The sequence below is a fragment of the Manis javanica genome, chromosome 7 (genome assembly GCF_040802235.1).
Source record: "Manis javanica isolate MJ-LG chromosome 7, MJ_LKY, whole genome shotgun sequence".
NCBI lineage: Eukaryota > Metazoa > Chordata > Mammalia > Pholidota > Manidae > Manis > Manis javanica.
Window position 1 is genome coordinate 91,494,311 of NC_133162.1, and position 20,967 is coordinate 91,515,277.

Genomic DNA, 20,967 nt, shown 5'->3' on the forward strand with positions numbered 1-20,967 from the left:
TGACTTTCTTAATGGGCCCTTCCATCAGATCGTATGCTTTTCTATCACACATCTCTGGCTTAGTGCAGAACATTTGGTGGTATGTTTTATAGACGATAAAATGGTAACAAGGGAAAAAGAGAAAACAGTAACCAGTAAACGGGCCCAGCAACCTTAGGAACATCTTGGGTGTGACTGGACTGTCTGTGGGATCCATGATACTCTGTGCTGGATTCTTACCATTTGGATTCTTGTCCTCCTAATGGTATTTTTAAAATTACTCTATCACTCATGCTATTAAACACACTGTGCCATCCTTCAACTGAAAACAGGCAATATGCATTTCTAATTGTCACAGGTGTCCCATGTGTGCATGCAAGTTTAATTTGTTTGGTCAGAGACTAATGTATAAGAGCTCTCATAATGTAAGATCAATATTCATGCTCACTGTTTTATGTTATTTTCTGGCCTACCTTAGGGCATTTGAGAAGTTCTACTGAAATGCAGCTGGATGGATTAAAGGAGCAGGCAAATGAATTAAGAGATGAAGACTAAACTAGGAAGTGTTGTAAAAAGAGCACATGATTGACACATCTCGGTGTAGTTTTGGCCTAACCACTGAGTTGTATGACCTTCAGAGCCTTTTCTGTATGAAAATAAGCACAACAGCTCCAAACTTAAGAGTTATGTGTGACCTTTACTGAAATACTATTTCCTGAGATGCTCCTGGTCCCAGAATGAGAGCCTTAGTTTAACTGTGGACTGCAATGATACATATTAATACCATATATTTAATAATTAACTGTATGTTGGGTTTTTTCAATTAGTTTAATAAACATTCAGAAGTAAATATCTATACTGCTTCACAGAGAGTGGATTGGACATCTGAGGTCAGCAGCATGTTCCCCAGATGCTGCTTTTGGTTTTCATGCAGCTTCTTTTCATGATCGCCAGCAAGTAACCTTCACCTGAATACAGCAGTGCTCAAGGGCATACTGTTGGGCCAGCGATCTGTATGAAGCACACGACCTCATGAGCTGGCAGGATTTTGATAAGTGGAAAACTTACATAAAGATCACAAGATGGATAAACGTAAACAGCTGTGGGCAGCTAAACAAGGTGTAAAGGTTATTGGATGAGGTCTTCCTTTCAGTGAGATATTAGGACTCTTTCTGCCAAAATTACGTTTCTATGGTGTTTTATAAAGCATCTTTACATTTTTTTTTCTCAGAACATAGAAAGTAGGCAAAGCAAACTTATCTCTCTTTGTAATTAAAATAGGACCAGAAAAGTGACTTGTTCAGTCACCTGGTGAGTTAACTGGTAGAAAGCCAGGACTTGAACATAGGCTTTCCTTTTTTTGTTAAATTATTTTAAGCCAAAGTGACACATGTACATGTAGGTAGGTCAACTTGTTCCATAAGGCATATTAAGGAAAACAGCCCCTCATCTGCTTCCCCTAAGAACGAATTCTAACTCTTAACTGATTCGTAGGTACTGCCTGATTAGTTCTAAAGAACATAATTACATTGCCACCTCTACTAACTTCCCCACATGAAGGATAAGAGTATAGGTTTCTTTCCTGCCACCCTTCACCATCCCTACCACACATGCAAGCTCTCTCCCACATCCTGATATTCCTACAAATTATGTTGTAACTTAGATGAAGTAAATAGATTATTTATGCTATTCAAAGCCCAGACACAGTAAACCATGATGACTTCCACAGTTTACTTTTTCCTAATGTCTTGATTTTCAATTTTTTCCCTGTGGCTTCCAACCTGCAGTGGTCTGGAGTGGTGGCTGGCCTGCCAGGTTCCCAGCTGTCTCCTTAGCCCTCCCTGCCTTCACCATGGTGCTGCAGGCCCCCTGCCCTCCGTCCTCTCCTGTTGCCTAGATCCCTTGTCTTCCTCCTTGGTTTACTTCCTCAGTCGGGTGTGTGACTTTCAGTACTTCTTCTCAGAGAGTAGTATGTGGGAGGTACATTGTCTTGAGACCAGTGTCTTTTGTTTTACTTAATTGGTAACTTGCCTGGATTTAGAATTCTAGTTCAGAAATCATTGTATTTTAGGGTTTCGAAGGCATCAACTGGTTCTAGGTTCCAGTGTGGATGCTGAGAAATCTGAAGCCCTTCCTATTCCTTATTCTTTATATGGACTCTGCTTTTTCTCTGTGCAAGCCTACAGATTTATTCTTTGTCCCTAGAACATACAAGCAGGTGGGGCCAGGGCTCTCCCCCATTCTGCTTCAGTGTGTGCCTCTCAGCCATCTTCTTAAATGACTACATTGTTTCTCCCTGCCACTCTCCCTGCTCTTGCTGGAACTCCTGTTGTCCAGACTGCACATCTGCTGCTTTGAGCTGTTTGCTCTTTTCTGGGCACTGTGTATCTGTGGCCTTTATTTGGAGATGTCTGTTTTCCAGTTCTCCCTTAGCAAGGGTTTGATGCCTGCTGTCTGGCTTTCAATGGTCAAGAGCTCTCTTTGTTCTCTAAATTTGTTTTTAATATCTAAAACCTGTTCTGTTTAATGGATACAGTATTAAACCTTTTTTACTGTTTATTTTTTGTCTTTTCTGTTAAAAGTTTTCCCCACATGTCTGGTAATTCTTGTTCATATTTAAGAGAAGTTACCTTGGGCTTCTGGTTTTCCAAGAAACACTGGCAGCTGCCTCAGTCTGATTCTCTTTCATAATCTTTCCAACACCAGACAGACAAGGAGAACAGTTACCTGTCACCCATACCTACAGCGAAACTGTGAGACACAGAAAAAAGTTCAGCTTAGGTGAAGGGAAAGCAAAAAGCACCAGAAACTAGAGCATACATCGGAACTCGTGAAACAGAGGCTACGTAGTGGATACTCTGGTAAAGGGACAGAGGCAGTGGGGCCTCATGGTGGCAGTACACAGGGAAGAAAAACAGGGACTCCAACATAAGTGACAGAAATACTGATAAATCAGACATCAGTGCCTCAGAGCACTTCCACCAGGAGGAAGATGTTCATGAGGTTGGAGGTGGAGGATGGGTAAGGGCCCATTTCTGGGAGAGGGGGCGGTGTCTCCTGGAGGCTAGATGGTAAACTGAAAGAAGCAAGCAAGGGGCTTCTAGGGAAAAAAAATACAGAATCAAGAGACTCCAAGCCCTCCCACACAAAGAAGTGTTGTCTCTGAGCGATACTGCATTTCACTATACCAACAACACAGAATCAGAGACCCAGAAACCACACAAACCCCTCATTCCTGCCTACACAGAACCAACAGTGAAAACAATGCCTTTCAAAATGAGCAGAAAGAGGAAGACAACATTTATAAAAATTGTAAGAAAACAAAGAGTCAGTTATAGCTGGTGAGAATTCTGTCCTCATCTATCAGGCAGAAGAAAACTGCAATATCCAGTCTGAGATAAATTTCTTTAAACAAGACTTTGCAGAAGTAAAAATTAACACCTGAAATTAGGAATTAAAATCTCAGAACAACAATGGACCGGGGCAGTGGGGCTCAGAAAGCTGTGAAGCAAGTTGATGTAACTCAGACAAAATTATCTCCAAAGTAAATTACAAGGTGCCAAAGGCAGAATAGATTCAACTGAAAATATAATGAAGAGTATTGGAGAAAAATAGGAAAGTAGCCCACAGTACCAAAGAAAATAGCTACAAAGAGCTAAAAAGAATCGCAGCACATACCCCTGGCATGGTGGTACACCTGCACAGGGAAATATTATCAACAGTGACAACCATCTACACACACACAGCAACACCAAGGAGACATGGCAGAGCAGCTGCCACCCTCCCCTGTGGGGCCTGTGGAGGTGGCTGTTTGAATATCTGGTGTTAATAAAACTGAACAAGTGTGGGCCCATCTTTATAAATGAGTTACCAGAAATCACTTACATATGTGTGTACCTATGTATATGTATATGTACATATTTATCTATTGAATTATTTTAAATGTATACAAATACTTAAAAATTCTGAGGAATCATTAAAACAAATACCCTCCTAGTTTCTCTCATGTAGATGCAGATTTTCACGTATCTGGTCCACAAGGAATGCTCATTACCTGGAGTTATTTGGGTCTCAGGACGATTCTAGCTTGAAAACATACAGATTCTGACTTCAGAGAAGTGTAGGGGGAAAGCTTGTTCATTAAGGGATTTTGGGGAACACAGAACAGTGGAACTTGAGAAATGCCTAGCCATTTCATTCACTAATCACCAAGAATCTAAGAAGCTCCTCTTTGTTCTAGGACATCTCTGATAAAGGGGCAAAGGACATTACTTATGTCCCTAGCAAGCTTTCAGACTGGTCTAGACAGTAAGGAGCAAAGTGGTGAGTGTTAGACATGTTCAAAGAAAAGAGTATTATAATTTCAGAAATAATAGAAAAGCATAGGTCTTGCCTTTGTCTAGAAGCTTCCTGTTGGGAATTATGCTTTGCCACTTGTTGGCCCTAGTTTCTTACTGCAGAAGACTGGGTGTCAGGTTAGTTTTCAGAGAAAACGTGGAAGGAAAACAGTTAAGGAGATTACAGTGCCCTGTAGCTCAGTGCTGTTTGTTTGAACAAGCACATTCTTGGGCTGCTGTGTCCCCTCTCACAGGACTGGAGATCATAACCTATCTTTTCCTTTCTATGAATCAGAACTGGCAATTATTGTTCCAGTTGTTGCCAAGTTCCCCATGCATTGGGCTTGGCTTGCCTTGGTTTTTTTTTTTCAGAGAAATGTAACTTACTAAAAGCGCCACCTGGTGTTCAGTAAACAAGAGGGTAAACTGGTAGGTTTAGCACCCAAACTGGAAAGCAAACAGCAGCTTGTTTCTGCACCCTCTGCCCCTCCTGAATCAATACATTATCAGCAGGGAGCACAACTGGTGGTCCCAGTGAAACACGACAGACAGGCTCTCTGCCCTCAGAACTCTGCTTTACTGGATCTGTCCTGTCTGCAGTTTCCCCTTCTGCCTCTTTACCCCTCACATCTGATACTGTACTCTGTCAGAAAAGCTCAGCTCGCCCAGTGGCACATGCTAGCCGATTTGCATTCCTTGTGTCCTCTCTCTTCACAAGGCCTTTTCCACCCTTCCTTACCAGGCTAACCTGACCGCTCCTGGAAGACAGCCTGGCTATCCCCTCCTCCGAAACACATCCCAAAGCCCTGACTGTGCACCGACGGCCTTAGGTTCCCAAGCACCTGGGTTTCCCAGCAGAAACCCACTGGGGCACTTACTATGTTGAGATTAGTCCACTTGTCTCTCTCCCAACTGAGCTACAGAGATTCTTGGGGACATGGACTTCTTTTTTTTTTTACTTCATGGATCCAGAACCTTGTACAGTTTGGCCTCAAAATCTGTTTAATTGCATACAATTTGTTAAAGTGAATTAGAGAAAAACAGTCTTCTATGAAAGTATGACTGCATATACTCAACAGAATATGCATATGTAAGTCATTCATCTTATTTATTAAATGGCTTTTTAACTTTAAAATACCAAAACTTGTGAACACGCAACCAGACGGGTTAGAATGAAAAGGCTGGATAACCAGGTCCAGATGCAGAACAAATGAAGCTCATAGGTCGCCAGTGGGAGTGCTGAGCTGGCAGTGCTCACCGGCACTGAACAAATTGCACCCTGGAACACGCCAAATCCAATGCTGGGTGTGTGCCCACAGAAATACATATGAAAGTTCTCAGCATTATTCCTAAAAGCCAGCCCCAAACTGCAAGTCAGTCAAATGTCTACTGCTACTGGAATGGATGAACTCTGGCACATTCACACAAATGCTGGAGTGCCAAGGAAGAGCAACACATACCAACAGACACACAACTTCATCAAGTAAAACACAAGCTAATGGAGCTGTGGTGACAAATGCTCTCTAACCTGATCTGGGTGATGGTGACCCAGAACATGATGCCCAACTCCGCCCAGCTGCACCTGTGATCTGTGCGCCTCATGCACATACAAGTCACGTGGCAACGAAGTTAGGAAACCTTAAGAACTCAGGTCTTGGGAAGATGCCAACATGCTGGAGGTACAGCCACCAGACAAAAAGCAAATTCACCTGATAAAATGTCTTTGTCCCTTAATGTTCTTTAAAATAAATATACTTTTTAAAATGCACAAATGGCATTGCTTTTATTATAATGGTTCCAACTTTGGCTTAAGGTTCATTAACACTGTTTCCAGATAATGTTTCACTGTTACATAAATTAGGCAACTTGAGAGTAAGTTAGAATATACCATTTAATTTAGCATCAGGTTCTAACCACTCATTTTGCTAAACTTTATTAAAACAGCTGTGTCCTACAGATTACAGTGGCTATATGTTACTAGTAATGTTCTAAAAGAAATGTATTTTAACCTAAAATCTGCCACCACCTTTTAGAGAAATGGAAAATAAAATTCTTTAAAATACATAAAATTATTTCCTGTTTTAAAAGACTAAAAAAAAAAGTGAGTACCCTAAAACAACTGATATATTCTGAATTCCAGACTATGTTTTTAGTCATTATGTCTGATGCCATGAATATGAATGTAAGTTCTGTGAGTTTTAACATTAATAAATATTCAGTTTTTTACTTGACAGGCTTCCTCACTGAATATTCTGAGGGAAGTCTACAAATAAAAACTATCAACAGATTAAAACAGCTTTAAGAGCAAGAAAGAAGAAAAGTGTCTAAGAATTACTCATATATACATGCACAACAAAGTCTGGACTACAGTATACGTAAGGCAAGAGGGAATATAGCACCTTTAGATATGACTTAATTACAATTTCATATGTATATATAAAATAGAATATTTTGTATTAATTACATGAACTAGATCATAACCTGCAGATCTTACTATTAAACAGAACTCCCTGAGGTGCTGACATTGTATCAGTGAGGCAATATAGGAGTTGGAGAGACCCACTCGTTTTTCAAAGACTTCAGCTTTTTACTTTGATGTTGTCACCATCAAGGCACCAGTCTAAGTGCTCATTAATCTGAGACGCCAAAACTTCACTCTGACAAACAGGGCAATTCACTCTTTGGCTCTGACTGGGCAAAGTAGTGGAATTCTGAGTTGCAGCTGTTGAATGCAAACTACTTTTTGGTTCACTACCACCACTTTGTATTTGCTCCTTCTTGATAAAGAAATTGTCAAAAACAGCCTTGTCTTCTAGCCTGGGTCTTTTACTTGGGTATCTGTCTTCAGGCCTACTCACCTCCTGGGATTCAGTCACAGACATAGACTCCATTGCTTTTAAAGAATTCCGCAGGGATGTCTTAGAAGATGCAACCCTCCTCTGAGAACTGGAGGACACTGAGTTTTTAGTGATTTCACCAACTGTTACACTTCTCGCTGGAGACCCGTCCACACTTCTGTAAGCCTGGTTGGCAACTGATATGCTGGGGAAGTAGTTGCTTAAAACATTTCGGTGACTAGTATTAAGAACAGGGGAGACTAGAGAAGTTCTTTTACTTGAACCATTCTGTTTCAATTTCACCTCAACTTTAGAATTAGGTCTTAGAGCATTTGCTGAATGGTCTTGACTTAGAAGATCCTGGGTTTTGCTGATAGCATGTGAAATGATAAATTTCCCAGATGAGGGTGAACTGCTTGTTTCTCCTAGAACATATCCTTTCCCACTGAAAGGGATTAACAGCTGTGTGTCACCTCTGTTGGGTTTATCTGCAAAGAAACAAGATTTTTCCTTGACTCAAAAGGAATACAGTAACAAATATTAAGCTAATGGATAGCTTTCTCAAAATGGAGAAATACTATTTTAATTTAATTTAGATTCAGGTAATAAGTTGCCTATTAATGAGAGGAGTACAGTCTTCAGCAGTCAGAGAGGTCTGGTATGGGAACTACAAAGGACAAAAAACATCCTCTCATGTTTAGATAAGGAGTTCTGTTATGCAAAGACTACCAGCAAAGTTAATGTTTACCTTGAAAACTGCTCAGTATTCTTTAAGTTTAGCTCAAACAGGTAAAAATCTGCTACCACATTCTTTTCTCCTACTCACAAAAATGAGGATATAATCTCTATGCATAAATTCTTCTATAGCTACTCAAATTATTATTTCAGATTCGGGAAATATACCCGATGTTTCTGGGCCCTGTCACATCCAATCAACAATTTCCCAAAGGAAGAAATATTAACTTTAGTAACCTAGTTACCTCTTCAAAAGGCAGGAACTCTGAACTTCATAGAAAAGGGATGAAGTACTAGCATACACAAAGCATATCCTTTTCCCAGTCTCCCAGTGAAAATACATACATCAGTAAGAGAAGTAACCTGGACAGAATCCAGCTGATAGGAAGGGGTGTAGTTAGGACACATGTTCCGGGCATTGTTATTGAATTGCTGTTTTTATTTTGACAATCTTTTTGCCTTCTGTTTCCTAATGACTCAGTGAATCAAGATATAGAAAGGGACTTCACTATTTCTACTTTTACTCACATCTATATAAAGCAAAGTATACTTTTCTACTATCATTTCACAGACCATGGAATTTTTTTTCTGAAGTCCATACTTGAAAACTTCTGCACTAGGAAGAATCCTTAAGTTTGTCTCCATACCAGTCCTTCACAGGCTGGCCTGTCTACACTGTAGCCACTACAGTCACAGAAAAGTTGGAAGAATATATACGAAGAGTTACCCTTATTCTCTGCTGCCAAGACTGGCTGTTTTCCTAGTTCTGTCTTTCCTTTGCCTTTTCTTGAGTAGTTCTCTGGTTCCTTGATTTTTATGTAAGTGCCCCCACAGGTCTTCTGGTGCTCAGCCCACCAACAGTCATGTGCAGAGGGTGCCCTGTTGGTAGCACGTTTGACGTAGCCATAGTAGGGTTTCCTGTCCTGACACGGGCCATTGCAGCGCCACCAGTGTCGCCGGTACTCATCCACCTCATCGTGGAAAGTATGGTACACCTGAGTTGAGAGAGAGAGTTTGGCACTGTGTGGCTAAGTTAACAATTTTAAGAACATACAGAGGCAGGTTTGTTTTTCTTTTAACTTTCCAGTTTCCCAGAGCTTTGTTGTTCTTTTTTGGGAAAGACAGAAACTGTATTTAGTCTCTGTTCAAAAGTTCATTTTAATGGAAACAACAGCAGTTAATTTAATACTTCATATAAACTGTGTAAAGATAGAAAAATGTGAGAAGACAAAAAAATTAAGAGACACAAAACCCCTCTATAAATGCTGAAAGTATTAGAAACAAAATTTTTAAATGACTGAAAATTAGGATAAAGACAAGAGTTTATATACTGCCATAATAAACAGGAATTGATCCCACTGAACTGAAAATTTCCCTTGTAGGTAATAATACCAAAGGGTTCTGAAGGACTGCTGACCACAACTACACAAACAGCTTGCTTGCTGAGGCAGTCTCATGCCCACGTATTTGTAATAAGCCTTATGGGGTACCATTTCATCTGCTTACAGGTGAAAAGCTCTCCAGGATTCAAATGTTTTCATCTCTGTCTCCCCAGTGGTTAACACAGGCATGGTCCAGTGCAGGTGCTCAGGAAGCACCTGCTGACTGAGTGAGCAAAAAGCTTCGCTCATTGAGTCAAATAAAATTTCTATAAATATGCTTTTCAATTCTTAAATAGGATCCTTCTGTTTCACTCGGTAGGTGAAATCTCACTTAGAACTTAAGCAGAAGACAGAACAAGAATTCTGACTGAAAGCCTCCCACCTTGGTGGCACCGAGGACGGCAGGGCGCCATTTAACAACTGAGACTCCTCAGTGACTATGAGTGCCTTTTTCTTCTGTCTTCTCAGTGGAATGTTACTATCACAGAAGATAAGGAGCAGCATCTGTACATGACATTTTTTTAAACCAGACACAGAACTGTAATAATAAATTCCCTTGTGGGAAAGAATGCTAAGCTTTCTGTAACTGCACAGATAAATAGGTTTATACTCTCTCTCCAGCACAAACAAAAAAACCCTATTACCTGGCAAGCATGTGAACAATGCACCTCATATTAGCTGTACATAGAGCCTGCCTTCTCCCTCACACTGAGGACTCTTCGCTTAGTTAAGTCACTAGCAAAAAAGGGAAATGGCTCTGAAATGCTTTCAACTCCTACAGCCTGGGGGATGTGACTTTGTAACAATACAGTCACTAAAATAAAACTGTATTGTAGTGTGAAACTGGATGCCCTGTGGAGTTCATTACAACAGGATGTAACCGTTAAAAGCAAGGATGTCCACTCACTAAAACCTCTCCTAATAGAAACACATAGACATCCAAGATAAAAGAACAGACCCTCTTCCAACTAACAAGAAGTATGCCAGCCTTTGCTTAAAGTGCAAAGTCTAATGATGCAACTAAAAGCCTTTAATTTTTTTGCTAATCTGGATTTTATGTGACTTGTTTTAATGTAAGCCATTTTCCTGATGTTGAAGTAACTCTATCCAGGAATTAAATAAGCTCTCTAGAAAATCAGAACTGATGGCTAGGAAAAATACACAGAGGGTGAGTGCTCCTCATTTGCCATCGCACTGGCCTCTACTAGCTTTTCAAGGAAGCACCTAACAAACACAGCAATGAATTTAATCTATGTAGCAATTAACATTCTATCTGGTTCGATTCAGTTCAATCCTCATTATGCCCGTGTAGGGGCCTGACATTATATATCTTATACAAAAGTATATATAAAAATAAGTTAAGAGCTGCCTGTATTCACAGGTATGAAAACAGAATAAAATACTGTAAAAAGTTAACTGTCTGCTGAGGAGATTCAACGGAGTAAGAACTTATATCCCAGTGGAAAATTTAAGAGCATTTTGACAGGAAACAGGAAGTAGCACATTTTGGGGACAGGATATATGAGGAAAGGCACAGAGTTTAAGTTCAGTTAGATACAAGACACAAGCAAGGGGTTCATGGGAGTTTAAGAAAAAAGTAACAGTAAGGTCATCTGATAAAATGGATCAATAATAATGAAAACTAATATTTAGTTAGTACTCAAACTGCTAAAATGCTTTGCATGTATTTTCTCCTTTAGTCCTCACAAGGCTCTGATAGAATGTTATTGTCACTATCCTTGTTTTACTTGTGAGTAAACAGGGGCATGGGAGAGGTAAACAGGTCCCAGTTAATAATCAGTGGCGGCAGCATCTGCAGCTAAGCAGTCTGATTCACACTGTTTTGACACCAGGCTCTGCCACCATGTACAAGATTATGCAGAAATATGAATCAAAGACTTCTGATGAAGGGAGTGACATATGCAATGGTAGAATATAAAATGGGCTGGAGGAGGAGACTATACAATAAGGAAACCAGTTAAGACATAATTGTGATAGCCCAGGAGTGCTATGGAAGGCCGCAAGTAGCTACACATAAAACGGTACCCTGGACGAGGTCAGAGGCCTTGGGGTTATGGCCTCTGCTGCCCTTTGAGTCTGTAATCCCAGACAAGCCAGTTTGCTTCTCTAGGCCTCTCGCTTGCTGTGGAAAATGCTCAAAGATACCATTTGTTTCTACCCAGTTCTCTATTTTTAATTAAATCCCAGGAATCACTGAGTAAAAAACTACTAAATAGCATAAATGTGTGTGGCTTTATATACCGTTATATTGGCTCCAGTCAGGCGATTGATTCGATGCATATGTTTACAAAACTCTGGACCGTGCCCTTCCCGGTCTTTATCATTATTGGTAACAAATAAGTAGGCATGTATCATTTCATGCAAGAGTGTCTGAAACAGAAAACAAATTAATTTGTTATAGCACTTTTGAAAATGAAAGTGCATTTTCTTACTCTACCTGGGATCTTAACCTCCTTCAGATCACAGATTCCCTTTCAGAAACTGATAAAAGTCATGAACCACCTTTCTAGAAAAATTTGAAAGCACACATTCACAAATGTTGTATATAATATCCAAAGCTCTGTAGATCCCAGGTTACAAACTTCCTGCTCCAAGAAAGCCTTTTTAACTATTAATCAAAATCCCCAAGAAATGATCAGTGAATTCAATCACATAAAAACTTTACCATACTGTATAGGGAAAAAACTCTGTGAGTAAAATGAAAAGACAAATTCAGAAAAATGTATGTTTAACTTATCTCACAGACTATTAATTCCTAAAATAAAAAGAGCTCCTAAAGTCACAGGAAAATGACCAACAACCCAATTTTAAAATGGACAAAGGTCATGGATAATTCACAGAAAAAGAAATTAAAGAACCTATAAACATATGGAAAAATGTTCAACTTCATTTATAAAAACAAATATATTAACACTACACTAGTACACTGCTTTTTGCTTATCAAGATTAGAAAAATTCCTAAAGTTTGGCACCATTTTTACAGCTAAGGGAAAACAAACATCCCCAAATATAGCTGGTAGGAGTGCAAAGTGGTACAAGCCCTATGGAGGAGAATTTCTGAACATCTGATGAAATTACATCAGAATTTCTGAACATCTGATGAAATTACAAAGGATTTATCCTTTGACCTAGAAATATCTAGACTATGCTACTGTCTTAACCATCTTTAAATGTAGTTTAGTAGTGTTAAGCATAGTCACAGTGTTATGAAACCCATCACCTGTTATCCTTAAATACAGCATCCATTATATTTCTAAGCATGTTTTAACATATTTCCCATCCAACCTCTACCACCCCATATATTTCAATTTATATATCTGGGGCAAGACAAGTCACACCTGGTGCAGCCTGGGGAATTTCAGGCATCTACTAGATTCAATTAAACCCAATCTGAGAGTTACTACTGCTCCATTTTGCTAGTGGGGTGACCAGCAGCTCTAAACATGAAGTGTGCCCTTGAACTGGTTTGTTCTGCAGCTCAGCCTGATGCCCTTGCAGGGCAGCACCAGGGTAGCTGAACAGAAGAGAATCAACATTTGAGTGTCTTAATAGGAAGAGTTGAATCCTAAGTTTTCTCTGCCTCTAATTATGAACTTAAACCAATAACTTAGCCTCTCTGAACTTTATCATTTCCTCTTTTATAAAAATGAGGACAACACACATTGAACATAGGGTTGTTGTAAAGATCAAATTAGATAATACACTAGAAAGCCTTTAACTTTGGATCACCATAAAAATATATGAGAATCATTATTATTTGCCCACAATTCAAGTTTTTAATGAGGAAAAACTGATTTTTTTCCATACATATACAGGTTAATTCACAGCAGCCTAAATCAGTAATATGCATTTTAAAATTACTGAGCTAAGAATCAGGTTTATGCAGAATACCTCCACAAGATCCTTTCTTGGTCTCAACTTTAACAGAGGTTCACTGAGGCGGATGGAACACATTCCACCCCTTCCTTCATAGCTGCATATCCCAGCACACCTGGAAAACAACCCCCACAGAAGTGTTACTTACCAAATATACACAGAAAGGATATAGAGATGAAAACGCATGCCCTTACACACTCTTAGGCAGCTCACACTAAGGGACTTCTAGGGCAGATGGCTTTATTGAAAGTATACCCTCTTTGTTAGGAGACATTTGCATTTCACCCTAGTTAGGAAAGGGTGAGAACAGCAGTGGCTTCCTTCACCCTACCCAGGCATCAACAGCTCAAAGATAATCCTCTTCTGCTGCTCCCAGTGTCCTCTGTGGCTGTAACAACCGGCTCTCCATTAACGCATCTCCAAAATTGTAACAGAAACCAATAAAAAGGAGATTTGTACTTTAAACACAATTTTGTATCACATTAATCCGTCTTCTTCAGGTCGTTTGGTATCAATTCAAAAATAAGCATGGTAGTATACAACCATATCTTAAGCTTAACCTGCTTCACGTACAACAGTAGAATACTTCAAATCGGGATTTCTCAAACTTAGCCTGTAGAAAAAGGATTCCTCTAGAGCCATCCCTGAAGATCCCTTGGGTCCACACGGCCACCCCTTCCCCATTCTCACACACAAGCTCGGAAGAGGCCAGCACTGCTTTAGAGGCTGCACTGCGTCGTCAGAGTTCTTTCCTAGGGGTTTCTCCCTCCTGGGTACTAAAGACCTACCACGAGACAAATCAGAAATGTGTTACTGTTAAGACGAGGTTTAAAGAAACACCCTTCTCTCTCACTGCGTCCCTTATAAGTCAAATGCAGCGGGGCGGACCACGCATCAATGCTGGTGGGGAGAGACCGAGGCTAAGGCAAGTGCTGATCCAACCGCAGCCGCCGTCGCCCAGCGACCCGACGACCCAGGCCGGGGCCCGCCTCTATTCCCCAGCAGGGATCGGCACTCACAGGGTCATCCGCATGCTCCACTTCACCTCCACGGCCTCCAGCTGTCCCCAGAAGAACCGGTCGTTGAACTGCACAAATAGGGCCTGCAAGTCCGGCGTGGGGTCCACCAACTCCCAGGACGCGTCCACCAGCGACACGGGTTCCTGGGCCCGGTCGCGTTCCGAGGCCTGTAGGTTCCACTCCTCCTGAAGCTGCAGCGCCAGAACCAGGTCCTCGTCCATCGCTGCCGAGATCCCTGCGGGCCCGCGGATTCAGGGTCGCCCCGGCCAGGCAGGCCGCTGTCCCGAGACTCAGACGGCCGGGCCCAGCTCCTAGGAGATAACCGGTTCTCAGGCTGCTCTCGCGGCAGCGCACCGATCTCGCGAGAACTCAGGGAAAAATGGCTCTAGAACGAGCCCGGAGCCTGCCCAAAGCGCCGATGCAAGATCACGGGGCTTAAAAGAAGAACACGGCATAGCTCCTAATGGGCCCAAAATGGGTTTCCATGCCTTGGGCCGGGGGAAGGCTTTAGCCAGCTGGTCACCGCCCTCACGCTTCGAAGATAAATCCAAACACCGGCGTCACACAGTGCATGCGCAGTACCTACGCCTCACTGCCTCCCCACCACTCGGTTCCGCAGTAGCTGTTTTAGCGCATACGCTGTGCGCCGCTGGCATTCCTGCGCAGGCGCAATGACTGCGCCAGGCCCCTTGCGCCGGCGCACTGTGTAACGCTCGGGCCGGGAGCAGGCGTACTCGATTCTCACCTTGCTTCCTCAACCTGGAGCTGGGCCGGGCTTGGGTGGGTCTAGGCAGTAGCGGCCACACGGCGGTGATAGTGACAGTGGCTGCGTGAGACCCGGACGGAAATGGCGGTGGCGATGTCGGACAGTGGGGCTAGCCGCCTGCGGCGGCAGCTGGAGTCAGGAGGCTTTGAGGCGCGGCTATACGTAAAGCAGCTCTCGCAGCAGTCAGACGGGGACCGGGACCTGCAGGAGCACCGGCAGCGCATCCAGGCGCTGGCGGAGGAGACGGCGCAGAACCTGAAACGCAATGTCTACAAGAACTACCGGCAGTTCATAGAGACGGCCCGCGAGATCTCCTACTTGGAGAGCGAGATGTACCAGCTCAGCCATCTGCTGACCGAGCAGAAAAGCAGCCTGGAGAGCATCCCGCCTACTCTGTTGCCGGCCGCCGCCGTCGGAGCTGCCGCGGCCTCCGGGGGCGAGGACGGGGGAGGCGGCGCGGGCGGCCGAGACCACCTCCGGAGCCAGGCTGGCATCTTTCCCACCCCCGGGGGCACCTCCCGCGACAGCTCTGGTCCCAGCGAGGAGGGAAAGCAGCGCACACTCACCACCCTGCTTGAGAAGGTGGAAGGCTGTAGGCACCTGTTGGAGACGCCGGGGCAGTACCTGGTGTACAACGGGGACCTGGTGGAATACGAGGCAGACCACATGGCCCAGCTGCAGCGCGTGCACGGCTTTCTCATGAACGACTGTTTGCTGGTGGCCACCTGGCTGCCGCAGCGGCGGGGTATGTATCGCTACAACGCCCTCTATCCCTTGGATGGTTTGGCCGTTGTCAACGTCAAGGACAACCCTCCCATGAAGGACATGTTCAAGCTGCTAATGTTTCCCGAGAGCCGTATTTTTCAGGCAGAAAATGCTAAAATCAAACGAGAATGGCTGGAAGTGCTGGAGGAAACCAAGAGGGCCCTCAGTGAAAAAAGACGAAGGGAGCAGGAGGAGGCAGCAGCCCCTCGTGGGCCTCCCCAAGTGACTTCCAAGGCCAGTAACCCATTTGAGGATGAAGATGACGACGATCCAGCTATTCCTGAGATAGAAGAAGAGAAGGTGGACCTCTCAGTGGAATGGATCCAGGAGTTGCCTGAAGACCTGGACGTCTGTATTGCCCAGAGGGACTTTGAAGGGGCTGTTGACTTGCTGGATAAATTGAACCATTACCTGGAAGATAAGCCCAGTCCACCTCCTGTGAAAGAACTAAGGGCCAGAGTGGATGAGCGTGTCCGACAGCTCACCGAGGTGCTAGTGTTTGAACTTTCCCCAGATCGTTCCCTGAGAGGTGGTCCCAAGGCTACTCGCAGGGCAGTTTCTCAACTAATCCGGCTTGGCCAGTGCACCAAGGCTTGTGAGCTGTTTTTGAGAAACAGGGCAGCAGCCGTGCACACTGCAATACGGCAGCTTCGCATTGAAGGTGCCACTTTACTGTACATTCATAAGCTGTGTCATGTCTTCTTTACCAGCCTCCTGGAGACTGCGAGGGAATTTGAGACAGACTTTGCAGGCACTGACAGTGGCTGCTACTCTGCTTTTGTGGTCTGGGCAAGATCGGCCATGGGCATGTTTGTGGATGCATTTAGCAAGCAGGTGTTTGATAGTAAGGAGAGCCTCTCTACTGCTGCAGAGTGTGTAAAAGTGGCCAAGGAACACTGTCAGCAGCTGGGTGACATCGGACTAGATCTCACCTTCATCATCCATGCCCTTCTGGTGAAAGACATACAGGGGGCCTTGCACAGTTACAAAGAGATCATCATTGAAGCCACTAAACATCGCAACTCTGAGGAAATGTGGAGAAGGATGAACTTGATGACTCCAGAGGCCCTGGGCAAGCTCAAAGAGGAAATGAAGAGTTGCGGAGTAAGTAACTTTGAACAGTACACAGGTGATGACTGCTGGGTGAACCTAAGTTATACAGTGGTTGCTTTTACCAAACAGACTATGGGCTTCCTGGAAGAGGCCCTGAAGCTGTATTTCCCAGAGCTGCACATGGTACTCTTGGAGAGCTTGGTGGAAGTCATTCTGGTTGCTGTTCAGCACGTGGATTACAGCCTTCGGTGTGAGCAGGATCCAGAGAAGAAGGCTTTTATCAGACAGAATGCATCCTTTCTATATGAAACAGTCCTCCCTGTGGTTGAGAAAAGATTTGAAGAAGGTGTGGGAAAACCTGCCAAGCAACTCCAGGACCTGAGGAATGCATCTAGACTTCTGCGTGTGAATCCTGAAAGTACCACCTCAGTGGTCTGATGTTTGGAGCCATTTATATGTATACATATGAACTGTTTATGTATTATTTATATGTATATTAAGTTGCATTAGCCTATCTGTTGTAGTCTCAAACACAGCTTAAGAATAAAAGATGCCCTCTCAGAAATGGAAAATCAAAAGCAGAAAGAAAAGATGTTAAATTAATCCCAAATAACAAAAACATTGGAATTATTAAAATATGTAATATGCTTTCCTTTTAAATTATGCTTTCTAATGAATATATTGTCACACTGTGGCATTTCAGGTTATCCTTTGAGTCGAAACACACTTTCTGACGTTATATATTATGCAGCACAGAGAAATAACATCTGTAAATTCTTTGAGTATCTTGTGAAAAGTTTTACCAGCTCCCTAAAATGTTAGGTTTCTTAACAAGTACAGTTACATAGTTCTTCACCTGTGTTACATAGTTCTTCACCTTAAAACGTGATTTGAGCAACTTGGGGGAAAGAAAGGAAGAATTGAGAAAATAGGCTTTAACGTAAATTTTGGTCAAAAGAATTCCTTCTTGAAAGTAGCTAGTTTGTGGACTCAAATACTCTAGTCCCTGTAGAGGGAGCTTTCATAAAAACAGCAAACATTTCCAGCAGAATTTGGCTAATTAGCAGCTTTATAATAGTTTATTTGGGAGCATTTACTTGAAAATCTTAAGGACTGATTTTTTTCAATCTATTCCTGAACTGTGTGAATTTCCAGCTCTAGTCTTTGTCTTTGTCAGATTTTAAAAAATAAAAATAATTTTTAAAAAACAGGACACATTGAGGCACCTGGCAGCAGCCACTGCTGTCCTCCCCATTTTCCGTGTGAGTTGCATAGTAGCTCAGACTTCATGCCAGTGGGAGAGAAAAGTGTTCAGATTTCAGGGTCTGAGTGGATGGGAAATTAGAAAAAAAACATGCAAACCCCAGAGTGTTCACAGGGTGACTGCTTTGAGCAGAGATTTGCTTTTGTTTTTTCTCTTGAAATGGAGAGGAGAAAGTTGAGACGGTGTGCCCAAAACAAAGAGAGGAAAAGACACTTTGGGGATTCCTACTAAGATGCTGTCACATTTTCCTGTTTTATTTTTATTTCCCTTGCTTTGTTTTTGAATGTGAATAGACTGCTTACTTCAGAGGGTTTAGTAAAACAAAAATAACTAAAAAGATTTGAGCTTCCCACTGTTTCTAAACTATTGCTTCTATTGTATATGGATTCTATAACATAACTCATACTTTGAGATAATGCTAAGATCCATTTCCCCCAGCTTCTAGTTGTGATTCTTGTCCATAAGTGCCATTTCCCATGCCTATGACCTTGCAAAGGTCATTTCTTTTTTTTAAACATTTTTATTGAAGAATAGTTCAGATAGTTGATCATAGAATATCATATTGGTTTCAGGTATACAACACAGTGATTCATTACATGATTAAATCCTCACCCCAACTAGCGCAGCCACTATCTGTCAACACAGAAAGATGTTACAGAAACATTGACTATATTCTTGCTGCACTTCATCCTCGTGACCAACTTACATTATCATTGATATTTTCTGCCTCTTTATCCCCCTTACTCACTCCACCCATCCATCTCAACCCCTTTCCCCTGGTAACCATCAGTCACTTCTCACTGTGTTCATTTTGCTTTGTTTTTAAGATTCCACATACAAGTGAAATCATACAGTATTTTGTCTTTTTCCACCTTCACTTCTTTCATGAGTGAAAATAGTCTTATTAAGACTGGAAATTATGTAAAACTTAAGATAGCTCCATTAGTGGCTTAGGCTTGTGAAGCTTCTTGATCTAATTGCTCATAGGCCAGAGGAGCCCTTTTGTTTTTAGCTATGCATATTTTCAAAGGTTGAAAATTATCAAACTCAAAGATTTTCTTTGACTAATTTTTTCACATAACTTCAGGATTTTCTAGATAATAACCATAAGTGGGTATCTCAGCTTAACAAAAACCATTATAATTGTCTTTTTAAGATCACTGGAAACTTGAATTTCATAAAAATGTGATTATTTTGTGCCACTTGCAGTTTCTAAAATTATACTGTATGAAACCTGTATTGTGTAAATGTTTGATGTGGGGTCCATGAAATGATACTTCTGAAATCAAAACTTTGTTTAAAGTTGTAAACATTTGAATGTGTATACTCAGATATTTAAAAGGTTGTTTCTTCATAGAACTGTCTGCTTTTTAAAACTCGAAGTACAGAATTTTCTTCTGTTAAAATTTGTATTCCTCAGTCAAAGTTGTAGCTAAAGGACGTGTGCTTGTGGTGAATCCTGTAGCTTGGGAAGTTGATTAAGGGCTGCCAGTGTAACAGTGTACCTTAGTGCCAAGACAGAGCAGTTATGGTACATTCCTCCAAATGGAGTGAGAGCTCATCTCTCTAGTTCTTGTTACTTTAGACTCCAAAACAAGTGCTAAAGCTTGAATTCAGTTAGAGTGTCCAAAAACAGTACATGCTGTAATATACTCCTTAAGAGTTGATTGCCTTTTCTTGTTTGCTTCAGTATAACACTGTCACTTAAGCTTGGAATCACAGACTTGAATTAATTACTGTTGAAAATAAGACACTCTGTGGAATTAAGTCTCTTTGATTATAGCCTTGTTTCACATGAGTGCTGAAAATTCACTTATTTTTGTTAAAAATACTACCTATGTTTATCAGCACTTGTGTTTTGCAACTTGCTTACCCGGGATTCAGAACTGGGACTTGACATGTAGTATAAAAATCAGTATATGTGCATTTTGCTTATTGATATGCTGTGATGTGAGGGAATATGAAATGTTTTATCAAAATAAAGCCTAGTTTTTTCTTACACTGGATAAAATTGATATTACAATGTTATATCTATTTCTCTTCTTTAATCAGGATTTAATATTATGTTCTTGTTCCTGAAATATCATTTTAAGAGACTAGGTTTGTTTTGTTGTGTTTTTCTATAAGGGTATGATAAGTAGGAAGCTGTTCACTAGGTTAAGTGGTCTTATTATTAGAATTGTAAATCAGATTTCAGTTTTTTAGGATTCCTTTGAATAAGAAATTTCATATATATAAAATGTGACCTTAAAAAGGATTTTATGCCATCTGCCTATCCCTAAATGAAGAAAATATAACATAGGCCATATGATCTAGGAACTAGGATCATAAATGACAAGGACTGTTTTTGTAAAATAGTATGTAGATACTGAGGAAATTATCATATGTAATTATGTAAAACTATGGAATGCTCTGCCTCACATTGACTGTAGTGTGGGGTTGGAGGACAAAATACATGCTTTCTATTACAATGCTTAAAAATTGGGGGAAAAAAACTGAAATGCAAAAGAACATGTTACAAAATCAATTAATTTGGATAAAACAGTTGAATGCCAGTGGTATGTTGCAGTTTTAAGTTCTGTGGGAATATTGAGAAGGAAGAGAGCAGTGTTATTCTGAGGAGTTAGAGAAGTCCTCGTGGAATTGTTGCCTTTTGAGGTGGTCCATGAAGAATGGACAATATTTGGATGTGCAGAGAGAGGAAGAGCAGATGAGAGCACAGAGGGAAGGGCTCCAAACAGACACTGCAGGAAGGGACCGCAGAGCGGGGCCGGCAGCTCTGTGAAGTGCTGTGGCTCACAGAGCCACTGCAGATGTTTGGAATGTTAGAGGAAAGAAAAGGTACAGAAGAATCCAGGCTTCATCTCTGCAGAAGAGTACCAAGTGAAAAGCCAGTCATCCCACCAAGCCCCCACTCACCAGAGGGAACCACT

At 41.7% G+C, this 20,967-nt stretch overlaps 2 protein-coding genes across 3 annotated transcripts; one reads left to right on the top strand and one right to left on the bottom strand.

The window, feature by feature from the left end:
* Positions 1 to 264: 264 nt before the first annotated feature.
* Positions 265 to 15,075, bottom strand: SPRTN (SprT-like N-terminal domain). 2 transcript variants are annotated; one of them, XM_017656724.3, is made up of 6 exons: positions 14,932 to 15,075; positions 14,187 to 14,497; positions 13,183 to 13,282; positions 11,533 to 11,661; positions 8,616 to 8,883; positions 265 to 7,641 (listed from the first exon to the last, which is right to left on the bottom strand). In XM_017656724.3, the coding sequence occupies exons 2-6, from the start codon at positions 14,405 to 14,407 to the stop codon at positions 6,896 to 6,898; spliced, it is 1,464 nt and encodes a 487-aa protein (XP_017512213.1). In that variant the 5' UTR covers positions 14,408 to 14,497; positions 14,932 to 15,075; the 3' UTR covers positions 265 to 6,895. The 2 variants fall into 2 exon arrangements, with proteins under 2 accessions (XP_017512213.1, XP_036881481.1); XM_037025586.2 differs by lacking the exon at positions 14,932 to 15,075 and adding an exon at positions 13,858 to 13,951 and having other exon boundaries at positions 14,187 to 14,322.
* EXOC8 (exocyst complex component 8) lies at positions 14,919 to 20,045 on the top strand. Its single transcript, XM_017656722.3, has one exon. It carries the CDS (start codon positions 15,034 to 15,036, stop codon positions 17,206 to 17,208), a length of 2,175 nt encoding a protein of 724 aa, XP_017512211.1. The 5' UTR covers positions 14,919 to 15,033; the 3' UTR covers positions 17,209 to 20,045.
* The last annotated feature ends 922 nt before the right edge of the window (positions 20,046 to 20,967 follow it).